This window comes from Pararge aegeria, chromosome 12 (assembly GCF_905163445.1).
Source record: "Pararge aegeria chromosome 12, ilParAegt1.1, whole genome shotgun sequence".
Lineage (NCBI taxonomy): Eukaryota > Metazoa > Arthropoda > Insecta > Lepidoptera > Nymphalidae > Pararge > Pararge aegeria.
Window position 1 is genome coordinate 1,603,570 of NC_053191.1, and position 15,885 is coordinate 1,619,454.

The 15,885-nt window shown below is 35.6% G+C and overlaps 2 protein-coding genes across 3 annotated transcripts in view; one reads left to right on the forward strand and one right to left on the reverse strand.

The window, feature by feature from the left end:
- Window positions 1-3,302, reverse strand: part of LOC120627850 (prestin) — a 58,744-nt gene extending 55,442 nt beyond the window's left edge. The window contains exon 1 of one of the 2 annotated variants that reach the window (XM_039895948.1): window positions 3,234-3,302. In XM_039895948.1, the coding sequence (XP_039751882.1) occupies window positions 3,234-3,274 (41 nt within the window). In that variant the 5' untranslated portion in view covers window positions 3,275-3,302. Of the gene's footprint in view, window positions 1-1,624; window positions 1,749-3,233 lie in introns of those variants that run through there. The other variant, XM_039895945.1, reaches the window with a different exon arrangement.
- On the forward strand, window positions 2,455-5,656 carry LOC120627853 (mitochondrial fission process protein 1). Its single transcript, XM_039895950.1, has 4 exons — window positions 2,455-2,829; window positions 3,283-3,410; window positions 4,068-4,165; window positions 5,329-5,656. The coding sequence occupies exons 1-4, from the start codon at window positions 2,778-2,780 to the stop codon at window positions 5,504-5,506; spliced, it is 456 nt and encodes a 151-aa protein (XP_039751884.1). The 5' UTR covers window positions 2,455-2,777; the 3' UTR covers window positions 5,507-5,656.
- Window positions 5,657-15,885: the final 10,229 nt, after the last annotated feature.

The following is a 15,885-nucleotide window of genomic DNA, read 5'->3' on the forward strand; positions in this document are numbered from 1 at the left end:
TGCTGTGATTCTAGTAGGTTCACTAAAAGCATAATTTAAATTAAAACATTTAAATAAGTTTAGCAACCTAGTCGTAGTTGCATTACTAAGTAAAATATCAACATTAAAATCCCCGCATACTATTGCTATTTGTGGATACAGACAATCGCTTAAGCACATCTTCCATTACATCACATTACATACAAGGCTAAAATCACCTGAGGGGGGACGATATACACACACTATTATAAATCGCTCCAGCTCCACACAAGATAGTTCTACAGTGCGTTCAACAGAAAGACTAACTATGTCTTTTCGCTCCTTACAAGTTATATTATTGTTCTATAACATGACTGTTTTCAGTGTCTGGGTGTTCATCTGTACATAATAAGTATTTATGTATATCATTCATTAAAAAATATTCATCAGTCAACTTAGTATCCATAAAACAAGCTACGCTTACTTTGGGGCTAGAATAAATATATACTACGGAAATACACACATCGTATATGTAGGTAAAGCAAATGCTATTGTTTAAAGCGGGAAAAAGTTGTTTATATTAAGGGTTATATTAAAGCCACGCCTGAAGTTCAGGCGTATTACGGGTCTCGGCCCACCATAGGGTTTAGCCCGGAGTACGCCACGCTGGTCCAATGCGGATTTTTTTATAATATTTATACTTACAAACAAATGCGTACCTCACAAATTATATTGGTGTGTATGTAATAAATGTATGTAATGGTGCCATTTAAAATCTACTGTCCCTGATTTAGGTAAAAACCTGTATTACAGGCGACAGTGCTCTCCTTAAATTGTTGTGTCCGATGATTGAGTGTATGATTGTGCGTGTGTGAGTTTGCGTCGCGTAGGTAATTGTACTCGCGTATATGTTTGCTTATACAAGATAATTATTATATTAAATTATATCTTTATATATATAATTCTTCTGTGCGTGTGTATGTCACTGAACTCCTCCTAAACGGCTGGACCGATTTGAATGAATTTTTTTGTATGCGTTTGGGTGGCATCCTGGATGGTTTAGATTCACAAATCAGCCCGAAAGATGGCGCTGCAGTCGGTATCTAGTATACATATATAAATTTGTTTGTTTTGGATTGTTGGACACTCTAAATGCCTTTGAGAACATTATGTAGAACTCTCAGGCATGCAGATTTTCTCACGATGTTTTCCTTCACCGTCGAAGCAAGTGATATTTTTAATTACTGAAAACGCACATAACTTAGAAAAATTAAGAGGTTCGTGCTGGGATTCGAACTCGGCACCTCGAAAGTGAAGTCGAGCTCCGGTAATGTATAGATAATAATAATATGGGTCTGAAATTGCAACGGAATGTCTAAGATAATTGAAACACATAAGGTTTTAAAGTACCTAAATAAAAGCTTGTTTACTCAAGACAGGCAAGGCCAGGCAGGCAGTCAAACATCATCGACATATTATTTCTTAAGATCTATGCACATCACTAAAGTGAATAGTAAATATTTTTGGAAATCTAAATAAAGATACCTATAACTAATTATACAATTATTTCAAAAAGACGCAGGTAATTAGCATTAATGTTACACATAAACGAAAGGAAATTTCATCAAAGGTTAAAAATAAATAACGAAGAATTTGCGTAACTTACGAATAAATTTCACTTGTATCACTTTTCCGACAATTATAAACTTTAAGATTTTATATGAACTATAACGTCTGTCATACGTAGATTAATTAACTGCGTGTTTTACAATTATTTACATTTAAGTGAATCGAGAAATAATATAAACATAACCTAAACACATCACTATCACAACCTGTCAAATAAGTACTGAATTAAAATGAAGGTTGAATGAATTAAACAGCTGATCGTTGTGTACGAATTTCTACCAACATGTACACCACATTTAGGAAAATTCTACCATTAGTAACTTTCACACTGGAAGAAAAAAAAAAATTCTTAAAGCATAGTCTGTATCAATGACGCTTATGCAAATTGTAACTAAAATCTTTCTTGGTGTTTTTTTGTCTTAGGAGTGTGTTTTAATGATGTTAATGTTATTTACACAATCTATTTGACATCAACATTGACAACTTAAAATTTTTTTGCACATTTTGGTTACATTGCACCCACCATATAGTCTTATTCTTACATAGTTATTCAAAATACCCGGGTAGGTTGTATAAGTGCTTCTTTTCAGACCCAAGTGCGTTTGAAAACCTCCAATAGCGTTGTTTTTTTTAAGTAGATAAAAAACTTTCCCGTCACAAAAAGGTATATACGATCCATTTATGAATCACTAGACAAAGTGCAAGCAAGCCTTTCTTAATAATCATAAAACATAACTATATTGGTAGCATTTAAATAGTAGCAACATTTCAGTGTAATGACAGACGTTATAAGGCTCGATGGACGGTGGTCAATGGATGGCATTAAATCTACTGTCAATAATTGTCAAGTAATGTCAAATTCAAATTTCAAAATGTTAACTTACCTATTTTTAAAATTGCTTGCAACTCGATTTGAGAGAAAAGCTCCATAAGTACACCTGCCTCCAGTGCCTTTTATTTTGTTAAAAAGCCAACACAGTTCTCTATAGTGTTGTGTCTATTATAGCAATATAGGCTTAAGCGAAGTATACTTCGGATAACTGTTACCTAACAATTCGTATCTTAGGAATTGGGATGTTGTTGATCTAGTGCTTATGTAGGTTAATTGTGTGTACGGAAGCTGTGTTATCTATAATGAGATAAAAAGTCATCAGTCTACCAATTTTATCTCAGTTGCTAACTTCAACGCAATGGTTGATAGTGAAAAGGATTTGTTTCGCGACACTTGGGTGCGGTTTATTGGTGAGAAATGTATATAACGTTATACGCATACAGATTGAAGAATTAGTTTCAGTGTAGTTCTCTAAATCAATTGCTAAGTGTTAAAAAGCTTTCCAGCCAAAGGGCTTAAAAAAAATGATTAAAAATTTAACAACAGCAGTTTTGTTGTTCTCTGTGGTCTGATTATAAATATAGTAATAATTAAAATATCCTTATTCAGGGATCTTATTATGGAATATACAGGGGTCATTCTTAAGTCAAAACTTTGCACAGTACAAGTACAACAGTCGTAGGTTTAAAGCCTTAAAGTAAAATACACTAATCTATAATTAATTTGTTGGCAAATGCTGAGAATGCTATTGATACATAAAAATTATATAATCAGCATACTGTTGAAGCTTAAATCTTAAACAAAGTTCACTCACCCCTCATCCCTAATAATATAATGGTCGCTGAATAGATCCATGATTGCAGGCTACTCCAATGAGGTAGGGGAGTCTTTCCGACCAGTGGTTCCAGTCAAAGTGGTAAGGGCCACCTACGGTGTGGCCTTCGCATATGTGCTGGCTGATACTGTGGACAAGAGTTGGAAGATGTTTAGTGTGAGTGGAATATTTTGTTTCAATAGAATGTAGTATTTTTCCATTTACCTGTAATTATAATATTACGGGTCTTAGTCATTGTGTGATGTTATTTAGTTAAAATACACAGTCAAATATTTCTTTATTCAAATAGGCACATTGATGGCTCTTTTGAGTAGCAGTGAGTAGTGATGATGATAACTACATTTGTTAACTTAAAATTGAAGCTTCCTAACGCGAGGGTTCCAAGCGCCCTAGTCTAAGAAGAAGCCCTCTACAAACTTAGTCAATTTTTCTTTTTGCTATCACCATCTCACATTGTCATTTGAAAATATGTTAGAAGCAACCTGGTTAGAGCAATAGTTCACACCCTAGATTACATAATCATTTTTACAATTATAGGATTTTTCTATAAGCTTTCGCTTAATACAAACTTTGAACATTTTAGAGACATCCTGATGATAGTCTATAATCTTCCTAAATAGTTTATTTTGAGATTGACAAAGGAAACAAATTGTAATATAATAGCAGGGAATAGTAATTCTTGAGATGAAAAATAATAGCTTCTGACAATGCCTTAAACTTAATGCACTAACTTAATTTCTTTAATCTGTATATTTTTAATGGATATCCATCTTAAACTTTCTGTTGCAGATTTTTTTTGTTGTTTTTTTGCAGAAAGGAGGGGGGCCAAAGAAAGTTTTTGTTGAGACAGGTGATGCATTAGTGTGGCAGACGTTGGCATCTGTAGCTATACCCGGTCTTGTTATAAACAGGTATCTGCTTTTATTTATTTTGAACTACCACTATTATAGAAACTAGTTACTCAAACTTATAATAATTTAGTATCAAGTAATTGTAATATTGTCGTCTTTAACAAAAGGACAAATATTTTTATAAATTATAGCTGTTTATATTTTATTTTTTAAGTGTTTATTTTCTGTTTTAACTTTAATTTTATTTTTACTTTTTGTTCGTTTTAATTCCAAGCTGTGTACACATACTTTGGGTTGTAGCTTAGAACAAAACTTGTTATTACTTATATTAAGATGTATCTTTAGTTATTATCTGTTTAGTGTAACCTTATAACAATAAATAAATAAATAAAAACTATTTCAAAAGCCTTGAAGCAAAAAAATAATAGATTGCCTTTGTAACAGACTTTTTAATGAGTATAGGCTTTTATAATATGACTCCCACGGTAATTGTGGACCTACTTATGTAGGGTTAAGTTACTAGATTGATTTATTTCTTAAAGATAAGGCTGCTTGAAAGCAGGCCGCTCCGCTCTTATCTCTCACAAGTTGGGAAACTTTAAATATTTTAAACAGTAAAATGATGTCGAAAAAGAGCATTCTGCAGAATTTCTTTAGCCCTTCTCTGTAGAATCGGCCTTCCGAACTTGTAGTAGAGTCACCACAAACAGACTGACTTGGCGTTTCAAAAGTGCTTATAAACTAGGCCTACTTGAAATAAATGAATTTTGAATTTCAATGCAATAAAATTGATTGACCAGTGCATTTGAAGTGGCGTTTTTAATAGACATAATACAAAACCAAAACCAAAAATTTGACCACTTGTCGACACTTGTACTTTGATATATTGATTTATTGATTAAATATAAGTCCGTTTAATAAATAAATATATGTGTGGATTTTTATAGCTATTTCTTTGCTCTGCAGAATTGCTATTTTTTATTTGAAGGTGCATATATCTATATTGGGTATTGGGTTTTTGTTATTAATCAAATCTGGAGTTAGAAAATTGGTGGTGCATTGCTTGCATTGGAGAGCCCATTACGGGTAGTTTACACAGAACGGTAAAATGTCTGGTTCCATTGAAAATATGTCTGAACTGATGAGCTTGCAGTCAAGGTCTAACTTGTAGTGAAACAAAGAAAAAAATAAAGCCATGTATAATTCAATTTTTTTTATTGCAGGATATGCCATTATACACAGAAGTATCTAGCGAAGAAAGTGCCAAAAATTGCGCCTGCACCGAGAAAAATAGCGGCAGTTGCGGTCGGACTAGCTTCCATACCGCTCATAGTGTATCCCATAGACAAGGGGGTCACACTCCTGATGAACGCAACTTATAGAAAATGGTTCCATACGTAACGATGGCTTTTCCACCCCGGCTTCACTTAAGTGGCCTTAAGTTACTATTTACAAGTATATACAACGTCTAAAAGAATAATGAAATAATATTGAAGGGTGTATGAGTATATTTCATAAGGAATCACCCTGTAAAAATATTAAATTCAAAAAAGGATATCTATTTTTCCATACAAACTAATTCAAAACATTCTAGGTGTTTACTTATGACAACCCTATTGAAGATAAAAGATCGACAAGTGCATAGAACCTACGCTACGCGACGCGTACCTAGTAAAGTGACAGGATTCACTTGATGTTACTTTTGCATGTGATGATAGGGCTGTGTCTGATTTATTTTACTAAAAACTATGGCAATGGCTCAAAAACTTCGGTTTCACAGATAAGTGTCAGAGACAGTAAATAATGTACCTCTAAAGCCTCTGAAGTATTATATCGGTTTTCATTTACACGTTGTATATCGCCCGCGCACATAAAGAATAGATCTATAACAAAATATTTGTATATCTCTTCTCTTCTATCGTACAAAGAGATTTTATAAATCTCATAGCGGTTACCAGCGTTCTTGTTCCGTGTTTATTACAGTTTTTTACAAATCCCGTGGGAGTCATATATTTTCCTGGGTTAAAAGTATTAGTAACGTTACTCTCTAAGAAGCCTTTCTAAGTTATGTGCGTTGTAAGTAATTAAAATATCACTTTCTCCAACGGTGAAGGAAAACAGTGAGGAAACTTGCATGCCTGAGAGTTCTACATAATGTTCTCAAAGGTGTGTGGAGTCCACCAATCCGTACTAGGCTAGCGTGGTGGACTAAGGCCTTAACCCCTTCTCATTGTGGGAGGAGACCCGTGCTCTGTAGTGGGCCGGTAATGTGTTGATGTGTTGTGATGATGATGATGTAACTCTCCAACGTTTTAACAAACTCTATGCCAAATATCTCTATATAGAAATAATATAACATATACATATTTATATATAGTTGATTGGTTTAGGGCTTGAAGGAAGTACAAACAAACATACAAACACATTTCGTACATTTAATATTAAAAGATATTCTTTAATGGCGCGGGTTATATGGACCTAACTGAAGGATTATAACTGGGTGTAAGTTTGATTGAAAGCTGTTTAGTAGTTTTTGAGATAAGCGCTATCAAATAGACGAACGCAGCGGGCTAAGAAGGATGATAATGCTTTTTAGCCGTGTTTGTGTAAACGTGAGCTTTATATCATGTGACATAAAGTGTTATTTGTAGTGGCCGTCGCTGCATATAGTACTGGTTCCAAAATCTTGAAAAGTATGCCTTATCTCACATGGCATAAAGCTCATAATGCGATGCGCTATGATGTGCTTTAATAATACGATGTTACATTAGTCGTAGTCGTCTTACTGGTAAGTGACGTCACGAAATGACTAGCGAAAAACAAAATTTATTAAATAAAAAAAGAAATCCGCCTGAAAGATCTTTAAAAACGCATTGATACTTTAAAATTTAACAAAATAAAGTTAAAAGTCTATGTGAATGGTTAGGGATATATCGGATATTTTTTTCATAAGTAAAAACTTTGGATCGCTTAACAAATTCAAGTGGGTGGCATTTTGTTTAAAAAAAAGTTTTTAGTATGTAGTGATAAAAAAATTAAGGAGCGATTGCAGACAGAAAGAATTATAAGGTAAGGCACACAAAGACATAGAAGTATAGGTTTAAAATCACGGGTTAAAAGCCCGTACTATTTGATTTAGTTCAATTGTAGCTATTATGCAAGATACAAAAAGTTTCACGTAGGTACACTTTTTTGTTATTATTTCTGGGATTCCGAGCTTCTAAATGAAATACCGAATAACGGAACAGCTACGGAATCACTTTTTTGTCTGTCTGTCGCACAGTCAGTTTTCAGAAACTTCTTCTGACTATCCTTTATTAGTACACAAAGAGAGCTAAAATCTCTTGTATGCAGCATACTAAGTAAAACTCTATTACAGTGGGATAAAGACGATATTGCGAGTGTAATTTTACGGGCTTACGCTGACAAGTTTCGATGCTGTATTTATTTGGAAATATATTTTTGTAATAAATTTTTATATTTGAATATTCGCATAAATATTTTACAAATGGACACTATTAGTAAATTGTAAATGTTTATAAATTTAAGACAAATAAAAAGACATTAGATCTGTAGTTAAAAGTTATTATAATTTTATCGTATAGTAAGGTGTCGGATATAGCGCCATCTAGTGGAATTCCACTGAACTTAGCTAAGCTACTAGACGCTTATCTTTCGTTATTTTAGTTCAACTATTTGCTATACAAATACTCAAACAATATGTAGTTGTGCAATTCAGTTGCACAATTTATAGTCGTTACGTTGTTAAACATTGTTGTTATATATCTTGTTAAATAGCTGTTCCTAGGGGCGTGCACGTGATACACATTTAAAGGCACTGCGTTCCACCTTATATTAAGAAGAAGAAACAATTTATGACACGTATAACATACAGGAAAAGTAACAGTAAGTAAACGATGTAGACATGCAAAGGCGGCCTTATTGCTGCAAGCAATCTGTTACATCATTAACTATATTACGGAACTCTATTATTAAACCCTCTGACCCAGTTGGCAAAATATACGTAAAAATGCACATTGTGAAATCTTATAAACCTGTGATTCCTGCTTTATTGTAAAAGTACGCCACTAGTGTAAAGCTACATAATGAGTTTATTATTGTATATTAAAAGTATTGTTGGTAAAATTCGTCTTTTCTTTTTATTCTGACGACCGACTGGCGCAGTGGGCAGCGACCCTGCTTTCTGAGGTCAAGGCTGTAGGTTCGATTCCCACAACTGGAAAATGTTTGTGTGATGAACATAAGTGTTTTTCATTGTCTCGGTGTTTATCTGTATATTATAAGTATTTATGTATATTATTCATAAAAATATTCATCGGTCATCTCAGTACCCATAACACAAACTACGCTTACTTTGGGGCTAGCTGGTGATGTGTGTATTGTCGTAGTATATTTATTTATTTATTATTCTTGCGTTTTGGTTCTTAGCAGCGGTGGGCACTATAGTTTTATAATTGGGAGCTCCAGGGTTCTATCTCCGGCAGTGGCAATTTGGGAATTTATGACGTATGAATTTTCTCCGGTCAGGTCAGCAGGGCTAGCACGGCCGGGAGATAAAAATTATACCCCCCCGATTAAATCCTCTGACATGGGATATAATTAACGTGTCCACCTGTAAAATCACTGGATCATGGAATAGGAGAAGTTTATCCCCGTTTATTAATACACGTATATTATTAGAATATTATTTCCACTTGTGCGCCGGTGCTCTGAGAGTTGATAAAGCTGTGGGAGAAGATAAATTTATATCCTTTCCCCGGGGAATCGTCTCCCGCCCATGCTAGCCGTATTAATTTCATCTGACCTCTCTCAAACTAGTGATGAATATTACGACGCGGTACCTTGCTATCTAATTAATATGCTACAATTTGTCCAAAAATAGCTCTAATGGTCAACAAGCTTTCAAGGTGTATATTTCTGCGTGTTTAACTATTTAATATATTATTATTTAAATCACATATGATAACGACTAAGACACCGGGACTCGGGAGGTATCTTTGCATCGTTCGAGTCCATGTAGGACTGAAATGTACCAGTTTTCGGATGGACACTTTCCGATAAATACCTGAGGGGTTGCTACGGCGCACCGGAGGAGTGGGGCGAGCGCGAAAGCTCGTCATGAGAAGAGCCCCAGGGCTCGACTACATCGGGTGGGAAGGTGCGCCGTAGCAGGCCGGCAAGGTCCTGCGAGGACTCTGACCTCGGCTCGGTTCTACGTTAATCTGAGTGTTGGTGGACTTTTGGCCTAATTATTGGTAGTCCGAACGCCTCCGGGACCGTTGTACAGTCAACGTCCGGGTGACGTCAGAAATCGGGGTGAAGTGTACCGATAATGCAGCTGTATTTATATCAAAATACCCACCAACTTAATGTCATGAACATTTACATGGTGGGTACCAGATTTATTGCACAAAACATTCGCACGCCTGTCCATTGTGCGCACAATATCGGCCGCGATGCTTCAATTTCGCGGATTTAAAAATAATATGTAAATTAAACTAAATTGATAAGTTTAAAGTAGTTCTGTCATATTAACGCGTTTCCTATTAACGCGTTTCCGGTAGAAAAGTACAGGAGTTTTGTTTTGTTCCACAATAAGTAAGCCCGTAACTTGAAGCGCTTGCATTATTCAGACAAACATAAAAAGCGCGCAACTGATAACACCTCTTTTTTTCACATGTTAGCCCTTCAATGTGATCTCCACTGTAAGTGTAGTGGAGCTCGCTTGGCAGTACGTCTTTCTCGGTACCTAGGTGTTATCTTCTTTTAACAAGGTTTATTAAAGCTTGGGTGTGAATTATTGCTCTAACCAGGTTGCTCTTCTAATAATTTTAAATTACAATGAGATGGTGAAATAAAATAAAACACCCAATTAAGTTTGTTGTGGGCTTCTTCTTAGACCAAGACGCGTTGGAAACCCTCGTAGCTTTAGTTTTCAGTTTACGAATATGGTTATCGCCATCATCTCACTACCTTGACTTCTCATATAATGTAGGTATAGGCCTACTTGAATAAAGATATTTTTTAACTTTGACTTTGACTTTATTAAAGCCGCCGCCTAAACATCGCATTACGAAAACGCCTTCTACATTGTTACGTATGGCCAATACTTCTTTACGGATGCGAATCCTGGACCATCAAAGAGGATCTCAGGAAACGTCTAGAAGCATTCGAGATGTGGGCCTATCGACGCATGCTGAAAATTAGTTGGACTCAAAAGGTTACCAATGAGGAAGTCTTGCGACGAGTTGGTTGTCAGCGCGAACTTTGGAAGACCGTCAAAAAGAAAAAAGTTGCTTATCTAGGGCATGTGCTTCGGCATGATAGATACAGGCTACTGCAACTGATAATGATGGGCAAAGTTGCTGGAAAGAGACGCATCGGTCGCAAGAGGAAGTCTTGGTTGCGCAATATAAGGGAGTGGACTGGGATCGCGAGTGCCGCCCAGCTGTTTAGCCTCGCGAGAGAAAAGGAAAAGTATCAAAAACTGACGGCCAACCTTCACTAGTTGGAGAGGCACCTAAAGAAGAAGAAAGTGTTCATAATACATAGTTTTAAACTAATGATCTTTATTGAATCACGAAAATCGATAGGTACTTTCATACATTTTTTCTTAACGATAAGACTAACAAAAAGTAGGCTATGGTATCGTAAAGTAAATAATTAATCATACAATCTTAATCACTGACATACCTCGCTACACTTCAATATAATTTATTACCAGGTATAGATTTCAATGAGTTTTAATAATTTCATGAGACTGCGTTAATTACAGATGCACGTAATATAAAACAAAGAATAAAAAATGTATAAATCTTTTGATGAATTCTTGTTACATAACCTCTATTATTTATGGCTGCACTTTTTGTCTCGCTAACGATATCTTGATAAATATTTATTGTTAATAGCTGAGTGCCGTGCGAAATAATTGACTTTTAAACTTTTGTGTGAATTCCCTTGTACCAAATAGTACTTAGTATTTGTCTTAAGGAATAGGCACCTACTTCCTACAGTTCAAAATTCATAAACAACCGTACTTGTGTACCGCTAAGTATCAAAAGGCAGAAGCGATGTTACTCTTTTTTACCTAAATCAAATCTGAACTGATTTTGATCGATCCTATTATATTTTAGAAACCCCGACGCGCAAAAGTTGGTGTGTATTTGTGCGTGCGTGCGTGCGTGCGTGCCAGCGTGCGTGCGTGCGGGCTTATGTGTCTGGGCATCGTCGTAGCGCCCGAACGCATAAACCGATATTGATTTCGTTTTCTTTGTTTAAAAGGTAAATCACTTGAGAGTGCTCTTGGCCATGTTAGATGAAAATCGGTTCAAGATGGCTGCCACCACAAAAGGGCATATTACATTATTTTTTTCACTACTCCCTCAATATGGTTATCAAATTAAAGAACTTGACTGGTAGAACACTACATTTTATTGTTTAAAGTTTGGGTTTAATGTTAGATTTATAGGGCTTTGTTTAAATCGTGGTTTTAATGATCAATCATACAAATGAAACTCTCCAGTTATATATAAGCAAATTCAAGCTTGTAGAACTACTAAGTTGAACTCCCAAAAAAATAATAAAATAAATATACTAAGACGTTACAGACATCGCCATCTAGCCCCAAAATAAGCGTAGCTTGTTTTATGGGTACTAAGATAACTGGTAATTTTTTTTATGAACAATATCCATAAATACTTAATCGAAAATAATATACAAATTAACACCCAGACACTGAAGAACATTAATTTTCATCACACAGACATTTCCCAGTTCCGGGAATCGACCCCCAGACTGGACTTAGAAAGCAGGGTCGCTGCCCACTGTGCTAATCGGCCGTCAAATGTATCCATAGACGTTTGGACGTCCAAAGTTGGGACTAACTGACTGACTGACTCCCGACACTCTAATAACAACAACAAATAAATTCTCGTAAGTGGAATACCTACTTACTTGCAATAATTTTAACTTAGTTATCCGCGCAGGGCATTTGAGGGAAACTGCAGACTCTACCTTAGTGAAGTCGGATGACCTGATGGATTCACTTTAACACATTGGGGCAGCAAACAACTTCACAACATTCCGATTTAAAATTCAAAAATCAACACCGGTCACAGTCGCAGAGCACTTTAAATATTACATACCCTATTAAAGCCTATTAAAGCTACCTTATAAAGTGACAGTACTCGAAAGAAAAGAGGGTAGTTGGAAAATAATCTTTAGACAGTTCAACGTATTATAAGTAGGTACCAAAAACTTAGCTTACTTTCGTATAAACACACCGTACATAAACAATCTTGAGATGTCTTGTTATTTTCGTTCGCCTTGTCTTCTTATTAGAATGTGAATGAAGATAATATCTGAGACATATGAATTTGAATTTTGTCAAAATTCTGTAAACCCTTTTGTTTTTATTTAGATTAATAGACATAATGGCTATTGACAGGATTTTTTAGGTTTGTAATGACCTAAACGGACAGAGTTTAGGTTCGTGGTTATTGCTGTAATAATATCTTAGGTTTACTAAATAAATTATTCCTCCGTCATGGAAAATACCACAGCAATAAAGATGGATGGTATAACAACTTAGAAAAACTCTCGTCGATAATAGTAAAGCGACTTCTTTGGTTTAAAGTTAAAAATTGGCATAACAAAGCTTATTATATGTTCTTACAAAATCTGCGATTTTAACTTTATCTGTGGAACATCAAACGTACCTAGCCATCACTATCAAACCATTACCGGTCAACTTAAGAGACGCGGAACGCCTTTTAGAAAAGAAAATGGTTTAGGCCATAGTCCACACTGCAGGGCGCAGGTCTCCTCCCACAACGAGAAGAGGTTAAGGCCGTAGTCCACCACGCTGGCCCAGTGCGGATTGGTGGACTTCACACACCTTTGAGAACGTTATGGAGAACTCTCAGGTATACAGGTTTCCTCACTGTGTCTTCTTTCACCGTTGAAGCTAGTGATATTTTAATTGCTTAAAACGCACATAGTTTAGAAAACGAGGTACGTGCCGGGATTCGAACTCGGCCCCCCGGAAGTGAAGTCGAAGTCCTACCTGCTCGACTATCACCGCTTCTGCACTGCCAAATACATTACCTACCGCTATTTCGTTGGTTCAGAGATGCTGTTTTTGCTGAAAGCATTTTCCTTATTTTCTCACTTTATCTAAATTGATGACTGAAGCTAATCAAAATGTACACACATCTGACTTTACACATACTAGCGTCATGTTGCAGTGGTTTAGCGTGTGTCATAGGTCGAGGGTTCAAATCCATTGCGCTGTTACTGTGCCTAATCCTACCAGCTCTAGAGTTTATTTCGGCGATTCTGTAATTAGCCGCTGCTTTGGTCAGGTGGTCAGTCATGGACCATCTGTGTTTCATACTGTATCTATCTCATGAACCGTCACCGGTACAGAGTTGTAATTTTCACAAAATGAGTATTTATATTGCCGCTATAACAAATAAATAAAACGATGTCTCATTCAAGAAAGGTGTATTTTTGGGTTTATTTCTGTTGCACAATATCAAAATTATCAATGCTATTTTTATATTGATTTTATTGCTCGGTTGCTTGTTAAATATTGACAAGCAATCAAATGACAATGTGAAATGGTCATAACAAAAAGAGCACCCAGCTAAATTTGTTGTGGGCGTCTTCTTAGACCAGGGCGCGTTTGGAACCCTCGTAGCTTTAGTTTTAAGTTTACGAATGAGATGTTAAGTACCTACTAACATAGATTATAAGTATATAATACTAACAAATGAGGATTAACTAGTTGAAATAAAAGTTTATTACTATTATTTTTATTATGTATCTAGTTTTTATATTGCACTGTAAACCCTTAGTGCGAAAGACCAAATCGTTCTTAGTCATTATTATTTGCTCTTTATACTCTGTTGAACAATTTTTTTTTTCCATATTCATATTACGTCCGTGCTCCATTGAGACCAAATAAAACGTGAAATTACATAATATGAATTCATGTTATATGAATTCATACGTCGATTATTGGTAGTTACAATCCGTGTTAAATTATTCTTTAAATGACAATACGTTAAAAACAATTCGTGCGTTTTAATTATTTACAGATGGCGCCACAGTACTTCGATGTCTTATACGTATATCTGCGAAACCTAAAAGTTTAAAAAAAATGTATACAGGTTGTATCCGTGGCTGCTGTTTTGGAAAAAGAAATAACAATGGTGCACAGTCTGTAAGCCAGAATCTTAAATACTTTGTAAATGGGTCTGTTACTCAATCTCGCTGAAATGGCCTATCTTCTTCTGATTCATGACTTTTGATTATATTAAAAAAATGAATTTTTGTTGTTAATGTTTTATTCCCATTGGAAAAATTTCAATTCACCACTGAAGAAGTAGTTGGAAAGTATTTTAAAAAATCTAAGGTGCTATACTAACCTTAATACGTCAATATTTTAACTTAACTCTTAAATTTCACTGCACTTTTATTTGTTGTTTCCTTTGTATTTTCTAGGCAGCCATTTTTGTGGCGAGCGTGTTTCGCTATACCGCGGAAAGCACACACTGAACGCGTATTATATTATTGAGATATTTCTAACAACTGATACTAAACTAAAGATGTCTCAAGTCATAAGCGTTAGCGATGGTCATTTAATAAATCTAACCAATCTAAATCAAAATGTACTCGTGGGACGTGGTGCAATTTTTATCCTACTCTTACCTATAGATAAGGATAGTATTTGGTTCGCTGGAAGAAATCTCTATGAATCGATAAGGTCGCCAAATGTATGCGTTGTTTTGTTAGACTTTTACTTTTTGTACACTATAAAAGTATATTCATTAATTTATAGTACTACTAAGTTCTACTAGATTTAATCTAGCTTCTTAAGGTTTTGGTTTATTTTTAAGTATGATCGTGAAATATCGAACGGCTTTATAAAACTTTATATAATATAAAAAAGCTTTAAAAAAAAAGACTAGCTGGTCGCTTCTCTCGCCATAGCACCATCAACGACATCATCTGACGATCTCTTGCTACCGCTCACGTACCAGCTGTATTAGAACCTATTGGTTTGGCGCGGAGCGATGGCAAGAGACCTGATGGTATGACGCTCATACCTTGGAGGCTTGGAAGGTCACTTCTGTGGGATGCAACTTGTGTTGATACCCTAGCTGCATCACACATCCAGGCCACTTCGTCAATGGTAGGTGCGGCTGCTACCAGTGCCGAGCAGGCCAAGAGGCTTAAATAGGAATACCTGGATAGCAGCTTCATTTTTGTGCCTTTTGGAGTAGAGACTTTGGGACCGTGGGGTCCGGAGGCGAGAGCTCTTTTCAAAGAATTATCGAAAACGGTTATCGAGTCTTCCGGTGATCCTAGAGCGGGCAGTTACCTTGGCCAACGAATTAGTTTGGCCATCCAAAGGGGCAATGCTGCCGCATCTTAGAAACTGTGCCTCGCTGCGGTGGTTTCGAGGACGTTTTAGATTTTATTTAGTTTTAAATAGTTTAGTTTATTTTAGGTTATATTTGTTAAAAAAATAATATCTTTCAGTAATATTAGAAGAAGAAAAACAATTTTAATTACGTAAAAAAGCTTGATGAAATAAAAATATTTACCCGACTAAGTTTGTTGTGGGCCCTTATTAGACCAAGGCGCGTTTAGAACCCTCGTAGCTTTATGTTAAACTTGGCGAACGCAGTTATTACCATTCCCTTACAATTATGTAAACAAATATGTATGAACGCTTCATAAGTGCCTGTGAT

What these genes read in the sequence shown, in the direction of transcription:
- LOC120627853 (XM_039895950.1), top strand. Translation starts at nt 2,778, where the DNA reads ATGGTTGATAGTGAAAAGGATTTGTTTCGCGACACTTGGGTGCGGTTT. An exon ending in CACTTGGGTGCGGTTTATTG is followed by an intron (nt 2,830 to 3,282) that starts GTGAGAAATGTA and finishes CCATGATTGCAG; the next exon opens with GCTACTCCAATGAGGTAGGG. An exon ending in CCCGGTCTTGTTATAAACAG is followed by an intron (nt 4,166 to 5,328) that starts GTATCTGCTTTT and finishes TTTTTATTGCAG; the next exon opens with GATATGCCATTATACACAGA.